This window comes from Alternaria arborescens (genome assembly GCF_004154835.1).
Source record: "Alternaria arborescens strain FERA 675 chromosome Unknown contig_24, whole genome shotgun sequence".
NCBI classification, from domain to species: domain Eukaryota; kingdom Fungi; phylum Ascomycota; class Dothideomycetes; order Pleosporales; family Pleosporaceae; genus Alternaria; species Alternaria arborescens.
Window position 1 is genome coordinate 61,648 of NW_021167879.1, and position 14,598 is coordinate 76,245.

The 14,598-nt window shown below is 51.9% G+C and overlaps 3 protein-coding genes across 3 annotated transcripts; 1 reads left to right on the forward strand and 2 right to left on the reverse strand.

The window, feature by feature from the left end:
• Window positions 1-362: 362 nt before the first annotated feature.
• AA0111_g8944 (hypothetical protein) lies at window positions 363-3,525 on the reverse strand (the record flags this gene model as incomplete). The annotated part of the gene is made up of 3 exons (XM_028655447.1): window positions 363-1,285; window positions 1,339-3,264; window positions 3,345-3,525. 3 exons carry the CDS (start codon window positions 3,523-3,525, stop codon window positions 363-365), a joined length of 3,030 nt encoding a protein of 1,009 aa, XP_028503363.1.
• Window positions 3,526-5,458: 1,933 nt separating this feature from the next.
• AA0111_g8945 (hypothetical protein) lies at window positions 5,459-7,167 on the reverse strand (the record flags this gene model as incomplete). The annotated part of the gene is made up of 3 exons (XM_028655448.1): window positions 5,459-6,022; window positions 6,078-6,538; window positions 6,603-7,167. The coding sequence occupies 3 exons, from the start codon at window positions 7,165-7,167 to the stop codon at window positions 5,459-5,461; spliced, it is 1,590 nt and encodes a 529-aa protein (XP_028503450.1).
• Window positions 7,168-9,232: 2,065 nt separating this feature from the next.
• Window positions 9,233-14,519, forward strand: AA0111_g8946 (hypothetical protein; the record flags this gene model as incomplete). The annotated part of the gene is made up of 2 exons (XM_028655449.1): window positions 9,233-13,465; window positions 13,530-14,519. 2 exons carry the CDS (start codon window positions 9,233-9,235, stop codon window positions 14,517-14,519), a joined length of 5,223 nt encoding a protein of 1,740 aa, XP_028503357.1.
• Between the last annotated feature and the right edge of the window lie 79 nt (window positions 14,520-14,598).

Here is a 14,598-nt window from a genome sequence, read left to right on the forward strand (position 1 = left end):
CGCGAGGGAATGACGAAAGGTGACTGGGCTGTCTCCACCACGTTTCGAAGCTCCAAGCTTCTCCCCCGCGGCCTCCCGCTGCCGATCCGCAACCCTCTTCTTCCGCCTGCATCATTAATAAGCCATTGCCAGCTTGCTATTACCACACACTCCAAGCGGAGCATTGCAGGGGCGTTTACATGGACATTCAAACACGAAGAGCGTCGTCAATGAACACGGCAAGGAACAGATCAAGCAACAGAGAGCAAAAATCGCGCGTACTCGCATGACATACAACTATGTATAGTGGTATCTAAAAAACGTACGAAATGACATGAGAAACGTAAACATCAGAACAACTCTCCAACCATCAAATCTCAACCTTATAGAACAAGAACGGCAGCAACAACACCAACAACCATCATGAACCCAGCACCAGCACGGCTAGCAGCACCTGTGAACTCCGCTGGCATGGAAGGGTAAGCGGAACCAACACCGGTGCCGGTAGGCATGGGTGCGTAGCTGCTGGCAGAGCCGGCAGGGACGTAAGGTGCACCTCCAGCGCTGACTGTTGGGTAAGGAGCGGGAGCGTAAGTGGGAACGGCGACCTTGGAGAGGGTGGAGGTAACGCGGACGGTGCTGGTAACCTCCTGCTCGACAGGCTTCTTGGGGTACTCGGAAGCGATGGGCGCAGATGGGTAGCCAGCGGCGGCAGAGGAAGAAGCTGGCTTGGGTGCCTCGGGCATGGCAGGATATTCAGCCGCCTTGGAGGCTTCAGGAACGGCAGGGTAGGCGGGCATGGATCCCTGAGGAGCAGATGGGTACTCCGCAGCCTTGGAAGCTTCAGGGACGGATGGGTATTCAGCGGCCTTGGAGGAGTGGGGAGCGGCAGGGTACGCAGGCATCGATGCCTCTGGGACAGAGGGGTACTCGGCGCCCTTGGAAGCCTCAGGAATAGCTGGGTACTCGGCAGCCTTGGAGGGCTTAGGAGCAGCTGGGTATGCGGGCATAGACGCCTCAGGGACGGCAGGGTATCCAGGCTTGCCAGAGGACACGGGCTTAGCAGGGTAGTCCGCGGGGTATGCGACGGAAGGAGCGGACGATGGGTATGCGGGCATGCTGGTAGGCGTGACGATGGGCTTGGTAAGAGTCACGGTAACAGTGCTGGCAGTGTAGACACTGGTGGTCCAACCCTCAGGTACGTCGGCCGAGCCGGTGGGCTTCGCGGCGCACTTGGTGCAGACGGTTGTCCAGTACGTGGTGGTGACGGTAGTCAGACCAGTAGGGCAGACATCGACGTAGGTAGCTATCAGATATTAGCGGATAGTCAACGGATATTTTAGCTCGCTATAGACTTACTGGTGATGACAGTGGCGGTGGTAGAGCCAGTAGGAGCAGTGGGGTACTCAGAGTACTCAGGCTTCTTTGTAACCGATGAAACGCTCTCGTAGCCAGTGCTGGACGCAGCATCGCTCTTGGAGCTCTCGGCGGGATAGTCGGGGTAGTCCATTCCCTTGCTGGCAGAGTAGGTCGAGGTGGGGTACACCGGGGATGCAGTAGAGTAGACACCAGATGAGTATACGACAGATGACACCGAGTAGACATCGCTGGAGCTAGCGCCAGTGGAGTATGCAACGCTGGAGGTGCTGCAAGAAGTCGAAGAGACACCCTCAGGGGTAGTCGCGGAGACAGTGTCAGTGGGGTACTTGTCGGTGGAGGCAGACGTCTCGCTCGAGGAGGGAACGTAGACAGAGCTGCTAAGAGTCTCAGATGCGGAGATCGTGGCAATGGATGACGGCTCAATGAAGGTGCTGCTGACAGTCTCGACAGAGCTCGGGGTCTCGGTCGGGTAAGGCACGTATACTGAGCTACCCTCCTTTGTGGCAGAGATAGTGTCAATAGAAGAAGACTCAGTCGCGGAGCTGCTGATGGTCTCAACAGAGCTGGCAGACTCAGTCGGGTAAGGCACGTAGGCTGACTCGCTGCTAGAGGCAGACGCAGAGATCGTTGCGACGGAAGATGGCTCGATCAGAGTGCTGCTGACAGTCTCGGCGGAGCTGGCGCTCTTGGTAGAGACAGTTTCGTATGCTGAGCTACTGCTGCTGCTGCTGGAAATCGAGCTGGAGGTGACGTATGCAGACGAAGAAACCATGCTGGAGGTGACGTAAGCAGAAGATGAGGTCTTGCTGCTGGTGATCATGGTGCTGGGGGTAGGAGTGCTGGAAGGGATCTTGCTGCTCGAGACAGGAGTAGAGGACGAGATCTTGGTGGACGAGCTCTTGGTGGACGAGCTCTTGGTGGAAGAGGTCTTGGTAGAAGTAACAGGGGTGCTGGAAGGTGTCTTGGTGGAAGATGTCTTAGTAGAGGTTGTTGAAGACCTGGTGCTGGAAGACACGATAGGCTTGTAGTTCTTCAAGAAGGTACCTTCGACAGCATACTTCATCCAAGTACCGTAGGACCGACCGTATGTAGGGTTCCTGACGGAAACGGAGGCTTCCCAGAGCATCACACCACCGAAGTTGGTGTTGCCCTTGTACTTCGTAATCAGGGTGTTCGCATCTTCGGGCGTGAGGTAGTCTTCCTTGTGGGTGGGGAGACCATCCGGACCTGCGGCCAATCCAATGTAGAACTTGAGGTTGGGGTTCGCAGAGGCCCTGATCTCGGAGATCCATTTGTCGAAAGTGAAGGTGCCAGTCTTCTTGTCCTTGATATCTTGGACGGCCTGAGCGGCAGAGCAGACTCGGGTGTTGTAGAACTGAGTGAAGATAAAGTCGAAGGGAACGGCCTTGAGGACCGGTGAGATCCTGACGTCTGGGACAACGCACTGAGGAGCGGCGGAGAGAAGCATCTTCGAGTTGCTCTTCACGTACTTGCCGAAGATGTCGTAGTTCTTGTAAATGTACTCAGCTGAAGGCATGTCGTAGGTTTGTGCCTCGAGATCGAGGTCAAAACCGTCAACGACGGCATCGCCGAAAGGACGAGGCCTGCCAGCCGCCTTCCAGGCGGCGGTGGGAGGACCATAGGCTCCGATCAGGAATTGGGCAGTCCATGTAGCGACCTCAGGGGATGGCAGATAGTAGTCAGTAGGCCAACCGCCACCGAGAGAGAGCATGACCTTCTTGCCGCTCTTCTGGCAAGCAGTGATAGCATCTCCCACGCCAGGGCATGAGCTGTAAAGCTTGCTGTCCTTCTTCAGAACCGGGTCGTAGTATACTTCGCTACCACACGCATTGGCGTGGTTGCTTCCCGGGTATGAGCCTACTACCGAAGGGAATGCGTTGATGACTGCCATTCAATGCCATTAGCATTACTTCCAAGTCTAGAGGAGAATCCTGATCCACTGATGGAGATATATCATTACTTACAGCCAATGTTGACGATATCGATGTTAGGATCAGCGCAGACCTCGGACAGTGGAATCTGAGCGTTTCCTTGTCCCCAGTACATGGCAATGTTCGTCTTAGCAGCATTGTCGAAAGCCGCCGAGACACCAGAGGCAAGAAGCCCAGCTGCAAAAGCAGCGCGAGTGAAGGTTGAGGGAGACATGATTATGGGATTAATAGTATTAGCAACGATATGCAATTTTCAATGATAGGACGGCCGGAGGCCAGTAAAGATCGTGATGAGCGGACTCAACGAAAGGACGCAAGCAAAAATGCTGCAATTAAGATGTAGTCTCGAAAGAGTGACTTGACGACGAACTGGAAAGCAGTGCGACTGACGATGAGAAAAGAGGACATGGGAGATTGCGCTATATCTAGTCTTGGCCCACAGGGCTGTACCTGCATGAGCGAGATGGAACGGACGTTGACTGTGCCGCCTATTAGCATGAAGCCCATCGTGCAGAATGAGACGGCATCGTGTACCTGCAGAAACAGGACGATGGCTGCCGTAGTTCCATGCCATTGGTAGAGGTGCCTGGATTCTAGCCGCTTCCGGTCTGAAGTATCGTAGGGCGTCCAACTGTACCTGCGCCTGCGCGAGCGCTAAGCATTAACATGGCTTTTGGAAACGCTTCCATGTGACGCCTTACCCTAGCTTCAAGACCGGTGAATGGGCCGTGTCTGAGTATCGATAGCATCAATCTCGGTTAAATCGTAGAGAGGGTTCCTTCGAGCGTCAGCAAAAGGAAGGAGGGTGGGTGGTGCCTGGAATAATGGCTCAGAACGGTCAGTCGGTCCTGCGTCCCGGTGGCGTGGTTATTCTCTGTTGCATTATACGAGCTGGCACATAAAGACAGCGACTTCTGCTCGTGATGATATTACATCTTGCGATGGATCGGCAATGCCGGTTGAGTTGGCCAGAGAATGTTATGGTACCACAATGGTCTCCTGAAAATGCAGTCGGGACAATGTAAACACCGGGTCTTTGGGTGGCTGCCTGCAGGAATCTTCTCATGGCGGCTTGGGTGCAGTGGTTTCATCCCAATGGGGGAACGAGTCCGAGTAAACTGGTGTTGGTTGTGATTGAAGAGGCGTCGGCTACGGCTCAAGCGATGGTTAAGTCAGGGGCACCGAGCGTTAACCATGCCGTTTTGGGGCAGGCACTTTCAGCCCTGTCAGAATCGCATCCTTCAACGAGGGTCTCTTTCTCTTCCCGCCCGCCCGCCCTTGTTCCTGGTGCGGGCAACATATTATACAAATACGAGATATTCTCGAGCGCTCTAGTCTTGTTGTTTCGGGCGATCCCTTAGAATATCGTCTTATCCGCCTGATGTTCCTTCTCCGTCTGATGAGCCAAGACTGACGATAGGTTATTCTTGGTGGAGACAGGTGGTGGGTCTAGCCTCGGACCAGTTTTTCCTGCGGGAGGTCCGCGACAAACGCTATCCATCGAATTCGCGAAAACGACACGTCCAGGGAGCTAGCACACGCGCTGCTATGGGACCCGTGGTTTGAGGACAACGGGAGCTATCGAAAGCGCAGAGCAACATGAGTTGTAAGGCAGAGACTTGTCGTGCTCTGACTCATCTGCAGCGCTGAAGCCCCGTTATCATGAGTATGCAGATCTCGTGAGGATGCGACCTCGAGACGAGCACACTTCCGCAGACTGCCTGGCGAGTAGGCTGGAACAAGAATGCGAACATACTGCGCTGAAGCCTGTCTTGGTGAGTTTTTGACTAAAATGATACGTGCTGTGAGCAATCCAGGGACTGAGGTGAGTTGCGCAATCGGTACGAGCCCTGGAGGTGATTTGCAGACCCGCAGCGGGTGCTGGCGCAAATCATGAGCTGGCGTTCGCCGATCCTTATCAAATACGACTGCGCGGCAAACTCTTTGCGAGCTTAAGCAGACTTCACATTGCCTTTGGAGAAGCTATAGCGATGGACTCAGTGATATTAAATTCTCATATGTCTATTATTACTCATTAGGGATCAGAAAGTCATTTCTCTGTACACGGTCTCTTAATTCATGCAGTAAAACCCCCCGCCCTCCACTGCGCAGCAACCGACGGCCCTACACTTATTACATCTCCATCATCAGACAACAGCGAAGCGACTCCGCTGTCGCAACGTCTTGCCAAACCTGTAAAGTGCAAAGATACCGAACGAGCACAGCACCATGCAGCCTGCCAGCAAACTCACACCACCATCGATCCCGATACCCTGGAACATGGGCCTTGCGAATAGGATCGCCGCAAATGCAAACGCGCTTCTGCTCAGACTATTGGCGCTGAAGATACTGGCTGCGTATGTCGGGTAAATGTTGGGAATGTAGAGCAGGACACTCTGAGCGATGAAGTAGATGCCAAAACATGTAAGACTGAGGCCAATGGTAGGCACCATCCAATGGACCGAGGGTCTGGACGCCCATGCGAAGATGAACAGGCCCACTGCAATGACGGGACTGGCGACCATACCCGGCCATAGATGGTTCTCGAGTTCTCCGAACGTCCCATTCATAAGGCGTGGGAAAACGCGGTACTTGAGGTATAGCACATGCGCGGCAAAGGCGGAAAGACAGGCTGGAAGGATGCAGAGGAAGATGAGGCCTGTAGACTCGGCATTGAAGCCGTAGTAGACGGGATAAACGAGAGGTAAAGACTAAGATGTACATGTCAGCAGTGTTGTCTATAATCTGACCAAGACGGGTACTTACCTCGAAGAATGAGTAGTAGATGCCATAGCATAAGCCCATGTACACCGTGGTGAACAAGATAGCAGGATCCAGGGCGTTAATTTCCCAAGGCTTGACAAGAGCATCGAACAGCAAGCTACTAACTTTCATGTCCCTCTGCTTTCGCTCCGAGGCCGACATCAACTCTTGGTTTCCGGTATCCTCTCGCATGCGCTTTGCTTTGTAGTACAGGATGGTGGGTCCTGAGCTCTCTGGCAAAACCAAGAGTATGGCGAGGTATACGGGACCGGCAATAATAAGCAGCTCCCAGCTCGAGAAGCGCCAGCCCAAGTCCTTGACGGCATATGAGGATAAAGTCGGGCCGAGCGCAGGTCCCAAGGTTGCGACGGCAGCCCAAAGGGCGACAGCGAATGGGAACTCCGCCATGGTCCAGATGTCGCCGAGAGACGCACCAGCGGTTGCAAGACAGGGCGACGCCATGACTAAATGTGAAAATAGGAAGTCAGTATATATCTCATAAACAGACCGAGAAGGGGTCGTGCTTACATCCCAGGAGGAAACGCAGTACCATCAGACCAGCGAAGTTGTCCACCAGCGCGGTTGGTATGCACAAGATGATGAAGAAGAAACCAGATATCGCGTACGGAGGGTTTCTGCCTATAGCCGGTACTTCGGACAGTGGTGAGAAGAGCAGGCATCCGATACCGTAACCCAGCACGTAGAGCGCAATACCCAGCGAGGCAGCGACGTGGCTGACGTCAAACTTGTCCATGACAGCCTGTTGTGAGGAAGTGTATATCGAGGAGCCGACGTACACGGCGAAGGTGTAGACGCAGAGCAAGACTGTCACAAGTATCTTGTGGGATTGAGGCCAATTCTGAGGATTGCTTGGATCGCTTGGACCATTCCAATCGACAAGTGTGGTCTGGTGCTGCTTAAGCTCTGCTCCAACAGCTGCATCTGTGATGACATCTTCTTTTGGGAAGGGGAGGTCGTCGGTCGACGATGAAGCAGATATCGGCTTTGCTGTTGTGCGGGTATAGTCGAATTTGCGATGCTTAATGTAATGTGCTAAGGTCCCAACGCTTGAATGTTTGAAGAGGTATGACATTTTGGCGATGTTACTGTAGAGGTTGTGCGATTGGAAGGAGATATTAGGGGGGACAAGGAAGTATGTATATAGCTAGTAGTAGCGACCCAGGAGTGGCAGGTGAGGGTAAGTTGAGAAGCCGTCAAGGGAAGCGTGCTTGTAGGACAAAAGGCTGAAACTTGGTGATGTTGTGTTGGCACAGAGAGCCTGTTCTGTAGGCTTATATCCTCCACTCCGGCTACCACATTAACTCCATGTCTTACATGCCCAGCACGGAAGTTTGTCAGACTCTCTTGCACATCATGAAGGTATGGCTCTTGGCAGAAGAGAATAACAAAGTCCCACAATATGTCAGCGGAGTCAGAGACGGATATGCCGTACTGTTCGTGTATGTCTCCGATAGCTCCTGAAGCAGTCACAATCTACATGGGTAAGTCTTACCCTCCACCACGTACTGGCAGGCTATAGGACAGAAGTCAGGGAGTCCTTGCTCGACCCGATTTTTGCAGTGTTGCGACTCGTCGACTTCTCTTCTGACAGTAGTTCAACGAAGGTGCGTGTGGTTTTAGCGGAGTAAGCGGACATAAAACGTGATCGGAGGTAAGATCTAATGATTCACCAACCAATGGTTGCGACATGTGTAAGGTAAGTAGATAGCAGGGTCTTGTCTAAGCGGACGACCGCGCGGAGAGGTCCGAGATATGTTTGCTTGGTACATGGGATCGGTGTAGTGCAAGCCATGTAAGCCAATGCATTACCCGAAGACGATACCCCTCCGGTCGCGATGCTTGTCAAAAAGCAACACGAAGGCGTGATCAGCATCTAAGAGACCGCCAAAGCATGTTTGGTAAGGTGTCAGTGCGGAGACCTTGACGATGACCTTTCGATTGAAATATTCGTAAAGTTTCGTCCGAAGGCATATAAAGTCTCCGATATTTGTAAGTCGATCCCGCGTGTACCAAAATCCAGGTTCAGTGCGGCTGACCAAAAAAAAAGGCTGAACTGTCCAATGTCGCCATTGGAGGTGGCTGTCTGCAGCTTATCCTATTCGTTGAAAAGCCAGATCCCGCCTGGATAGTGTAAGCACCGGGATGTCTTATCGCGGACTCACACATGCATGAACGCCGCGAGGTAGACAATACTGCTATGCTTGCTCTCGAAGTGACGAACTAGTTGCATTTACCGTAAGTAGAGCTATTCATGGGGCGCTTATTGATGACGATGGTTGTACGCGGTGATATCGCTTGGAGACTAGCGCCTTGGCGATTCTCGGCTTTAACATCTGTTGGACATTGGCCCTTTGAGTAGATCAGTTTTACGACTTCCCGTTATTGGCGGCGGAAAGCTCACTTTTTCTAGAGGGTGGAAGTCTCAAGCGTGGGGACGATGGTACAGAGCGAATTCGCGCATTGCTTGGTTCGGTAATTGGGCGCGAGCGTGAGCCTCACATACAACCGCCAGCTGCAGCGCCGTCCACCGCTGTGCTCTTCCCCATCTTCTCTCCACTATCACTTTCGATACCACAGGTTATAGTGACAAGCAATATCTAAGCCAGATATCCAAATGTCACTGGACGGTTAGGCTCACGATGCAGCCTCGAAGAAGACGCCGCGCCTTACCCCTACACAAACCCAACATTGCGCATCATGCGCTTTTTTTGACAATCGGCATCTCATAGATTTTTCTCCCCATTGCATCTGCAAGTACCAATATATTCATGGCTGTGATATAGATGTTACAGCCTATGTAATTGGCTTATATTGTTCTGGCTTCTGTGGCTGCAGCAATTGCACAGCCTCAACGTAGATCGCTCTACCCAGACTGGTCAATCCTACTCCGAACAGCCATTGATATCCACCAGAAGCTGAGCATATGCATGAGGCGCACACAAGGCTGATTGATGTTGCACATTCTGGAAGTAGTGCGGCGGGGCTGCGAGGCAGGCGCGTAAATTGACACATCAAGCGTGCAGCCTGGTCGACAGCGACCTAAACCGCATCTTCGAGGTTGATTGCCTCACCAACACAATCTTCTACAGAGTTCTTATGTTCCCAATCTAAATCTCTGGCCTCACTGAATCACAAGGATGCCGGACGCCGTCCAATCCTCAGAACACCACCAAGACGACGAATTTCTCCCCAAGTCACCCCTCTTAGAAGCCCGAACTGCGAAGGCACCACAATCTACAACACCACCACGTCCAGCCAACTTTGATCGAACTCCCAGCAAGCGTCGCACAAGCATTTCGCAACCAAACCCTCTAGCATTTGATACACAAGTGCCTGCAGAGACATACCGACCTTCTAGCTCGAGAAAACGTGCGCCTCCACTGTTGTCGTTTCCGAAGAACTTTAACCAGGAATACGCTATTAGGCCGTCGTTATCTAGACGCCCTTCGTCTAGTGGTCAGGAGAATCCCTTCGCAGCTTCATCTATAAAGTCGCCCTCCGTAATATCGCCTGACCCATGGGATTTACTTACTTTCGAGGATCCATGGGACTTGCGTACTGTCGAAAGTGCGAGCGGTAACATGATTCATGAGAAGAACTACAGAGTAGCTCAGAGGAGGCCATCTGCAAGACGCAGACTGTCCTCAACTATGACACCAGCTCAGCTAGCAGACCAGCAACGCCTAATCGAATTTGAGAAGGCGATGATGCGTAGTGAGAGGCAGGCTGCAGAAGCTCGAGAACGAGATGAACAACTAGCGGCACCCTTTAAGAACCAACATGAGAAACCTAGGTACTGGGACCCGCGTGGTGGTACTCGCAGACTATCCTCATCCATGACACCGACTCAGCTAGCAGATCAGCAACGCCTAATGGAACTTGAGAAGGCGCAGAGGCGTAGTGAGAGGCAAGAGACAATAAAAATGCTACAGTTTCCTGTCGATTATAGCCCGCAAAAAGCGGCAGAAGAGAACGACAGGCGCGTGCGTTTCGAACTTGATCGTGCAGACAGTCGCGCAATGGAGAGAGCTGAAGAAGTGATGGCTGAAGAGGAAAAGGCCCGGTCGGTAGCCAGAGAGGAGTCTCGCCATCCTGAAGCAGAAAATCAGCGCTTGCTCGATACTACAGCTGAGCCTAAAGCCTTACCGAGCAGCCGCGATCCATTTCACGAACAGATCCACAAAGCAGCTGAGATAACCCCGATAAACCCACCAGTTCTTACTGGTAGTGGAGCATCCCTAGTTCAAACACGTCGCCCATCGCGTAGTAGCAGCCGCCCTTCTACTCGGGACGGCCAAAGGCCTGAGATTATCATTGAGTATGGTTCTAAGAAAGACAAGACTAAGACTAAAAAATACCCATCGATCTCTGTCTCCAGTAAACCATTTGATCGGTCTTCCCTCGACTCCAGGGGATCTCACGAAGCAGCTATCGAGTCAGACTCAAAAGATTCTGAAGCCTCGAATACTTTGCGAACGGGCTTTCCAGAAGTTCCTATGTCTACATTAGCCTCCAGCTCTAGAAAGTCCAAGGAAGCAGATATCAAGTTGATTGATCCTTTTGATTCGGACAATCATGATCCTATACATCAGGGCCATCATAGAACATACGGGACGTCGCTTGAAATTCCTTCTCAACGCAACCAAGCCAACCAAAGCCGTTCCTTGGGGTTTGATATAGCACACCTCACGAACGAGGTTGAAGCTGGAATTGAGAATTCTAGTGGAAGAACGAGCAAAAAGGAAGCTGGTAGCGAACAACCTGTAGCTCAGAACGCCGAAACTGCAATGAGAATTCCTAGAGCACGATCCGAAATACCGCCACCCCTGCCTCCTCCACGTCATATCGACACCAGTGGAAGAGACCCTGGTTGGCAATGGGGTAACACAAACAGCCCAAGGGACACCGGCTTTGGCGGAAATCGGCTCGCGACAGTTAGACCTGGTTGGCAGTGGAACGGTGGAGCCACAGGCAGCTATCCGCGGGAGCCTTCGGTCGAAATATTTAGCCCTGCCCGCTTACCTTCCGTCATGGAAGACACACAGACTGCGGCTGAAGAAGTTCATAATGAGCCTCCCGGAAGACACGTTGCGCCTATTAAAGGTATCCTTCGCAAAGCTACCGAAAAGTTCCCCGAGGACCCTGCACTCGTCCGCGAGGGAGTTGCACCATACAAGGACGCCTTAAAGGACAAGTACATTCCCATCGGAGCCCGATGGACAAGAATTGATCGCCGCCTAGTTAACCCTGAGGCTTTAGAGGAAGCTAAGGAGCGTTTCGAAGAGCGCGTAGATTGCGTGATGGTTCCGCGTGTCTTGACTAGGGAGGAGATACAGAAGCTGGCCAACCGTACGAAAGCAATCCGGGAGCGCCGCGAGGCCACCGATGAGGCTCGTGAGCCGGAATCCATCGCTATGAATGCTGATGACAATGACGAACTGGGAGCAGATAAGACTTACACAGCACCTCGATCTGCCATAGAGCCTTTCTCTATTGACCCTTCATTCGGAGATTCACATCATAGTTACGGGGATTTTCATGGGCTTCCGGAAGTTCCCGATGAACTTCTGCAGGACTCAGATCTACCACAAATTAACCACGCGTGCGATAAGCTCCATGAAGAGGGAGTTAACAGCACTCATGCGGAAGGCAATGCGTCTACACCGTATACTCAAGAAGCCGGTGTTCAGGAGCTCCTAGTCGGGGGCGCCGTTATATTTGGCGGAGGAGAGAAGAAGGAATTATCTAGAGAGAAGAGAGACCGTGAGAAGGGAGAGAAAGAGCGTTCAGCGAAGGAAGCTGCTGAACAAGCAGAGAGGGAGCGTCCTAAGCGTACGGAAGAGGAGGGACGCTTAGAACAGGAACGCATTCAGCGTGAAGAAGAGGAAAGTATTGCGGCAGAAGGAGCTGAGCGTGCTGCTAAAGAACCTGAAGCAGCACGTACGGCCGCAGAAGAGGAAGAAGCTGAGGCAAGTTCTGGATGGGGCAGCTTAGGGTCTGGTTTCTACAGGAGGAAGAAGGGAAAGAATTGGATAAAGACGAAGACGCCTAAGCGAGAGGCTGAAGAAAAGAAGGAGCATGAAGAGAAGGAGCAACTGGAAGGTGAAGCTAGAGAAGCTGCTAAAGCCGCTGAATCCGCCGAGGCTCAAGACCTCAATCAGATATTCAAACAGACAGTAGGTATGATTCTTGAGGATCAGAACTTCATGCGAATAATGAAAGCACCTCTTGACCCCGAGGACTTCACACCGGGAGACGATTTGCCATGGGATCCGGAGGATACAACAACTACCTTCAACGAGATGCGATCCGAGATTTCTGGGGAGGACGAAACCTCAGACCATGAAGTAGGAGGGATAAGAGACGAAGGAGCTACAAGGAATGTGCTTAAAGAGTTTGAACAAGCTCGGCCTCTTCCCACTCACCCCGTCGAAAGCTGGTTGAAGACGACACTTGTGAATGAAAGTACTTTTGAGAACTTTGAGTGGGACTACAATGACAGCGCGTCAGGGCCGTCTTCTTACGCAGCGTCGGTTGCTTCGATCTTTTCGGTGGCGTCTCTAGCATCATCGGCATCCGTCATATCAAAAGGCAGCGGCTATTCTAAAGTCCAAATTGCGACAGCTACGAAGGTGCTACTCTCTATCTTCTACGAAGACGAGGCACTGTTGTCGCTGTATAAACGCGCTATAGAAGCCCAGAACATCGGACCCGAAAGGCTTGAAAGGAACCTACGCCGACTGTTTCGAGCATACGCAGGCCTCTTAGAAGGTGAAGCGACAGAGAGATTAGAGCATCTAGCATCGCGGCTTGTGCGCGCAAAATCGGCTTCTCTAGCAAAATCGGTCATCGAGAAATTGCAAATCGTCCATGCAAGCACGGAGTTGTCTCCCAGCGAACGCAACAACGAAAGTTCTGACGAGGAGGAGGATGGCGCTGATTCACATCCGGTTAATGAAGACGCTTTCGAGGATTTGGTGACCTTTCGACAGTTCTTAGTTGAGAGCGAAGCATTCAAAACCTTTCACAATCAACTACAAGCATTTGTAATACCTAATCTGGCACCAGCGGATCGAACTGAAACGGTGACAAAGGAGGCGTTGGGCTGCGACGACGAAGGTATTGTCAAGCATGACGTCCTGAGGTCGCCGGCTCAGTCAAAGACGATGTCGACCTGGCACGAATGGTTCAAAGATGTTAGTCAAGCCTTGAGCATGTCTTACAGCGAAGTATTTGCACTTTTTCTTATTGCTACCGGTTTCCATCTGGATCTGGGTACTTTGCTCTTTACTATAGACCATCTGTTAGTGAACATGGGGCTTCTTGAGCCAGCATTGGACCAAAACAAGACTCGCCTACGCTGGCGATGTGTAAGTTTTTCCCGTCCAGAATAAATTTTTTACGACATAAGGTGGATTGCTAAACACTGCTTAGAAATGTGGTGACTCCATATACAGCGACATAATGGAGCTTCGTGAAGGCGGTATAGCTGAGCTAATAGTCCGCATGCAGCGTTCTCCTGGCGTTAGAGTACACGCAGCACCGTACAGCCACAAATCTAGCAACCAGCAGTACATTGTCCCGCGTCCTGATCGATGGCTCCGAAACGCAATCACCAAACTAGGAAAGGTATCTGGAGGATCTTCGAAGTCTCCGCCGTCATGTCTACCACAGCACAACTCGCCATACGCAACAACCTCTTGCTCAACTTCTACTAACCCGTCTACTACAAAGAAAATACTTCATCTCTCAATGTGCATGCACCGTACTAGACGACGCAAGATTGTCAAGCAAGACCGTGTCGATGAAATCACTACAGATCGGACACTATTGCGCTTCCTCCAGCGACAGTACGCCACTCACCGCGGCCGCTTTCTCAACATCGCGCGGCTCAAAACGGTGCAAAGAATCGTTTTTGTCAAGTTCCGCCTCCCAATGGGAGGCAGTGTAGACGTACAGCACCACTTGTACTGCATTGCCGACCCTGCGAACTGGAAATACTGCGAATGCACTCCACCTCCTAATAAGGTCGGTGTGGAATACGAGTACTCTCCAAGTCCACCCAAAACCCACCCTCCTATTCCACCAGAGTACCTGGCGAGTCTATTCACATGCGCCACCGATGTCCATGAGGAGGACGATTGGATTCTCAATCAACTACCAAAACGTACCTGTGGCGTTCTCCAGGGCCAGAAAGGACAGCCAGCGGAAGGATGGGGTATTTACTTCTTGGAGGGCTGGGATCGTGAGATCATCTCTTTACTTATCCTGTTCATCTTTTTCCTAGCAAGCTTACTCTTTGGCGTTCTGTGGTGGAACTTCCAATTTGATCTACAAGGCGGGTTTGGTGTCTCTGCGTACATGATGGCTGTCTGTACGATTGTCGTTTCTGTTGTTGTAACGCGGTTGGAGAACAAGGGATAAAGAGTAGCTGCGTGTCATTGAATATGTTATGGAAATCGTGGGTTTGAATGATTGATGTTGATTCATACCGATATGTGCA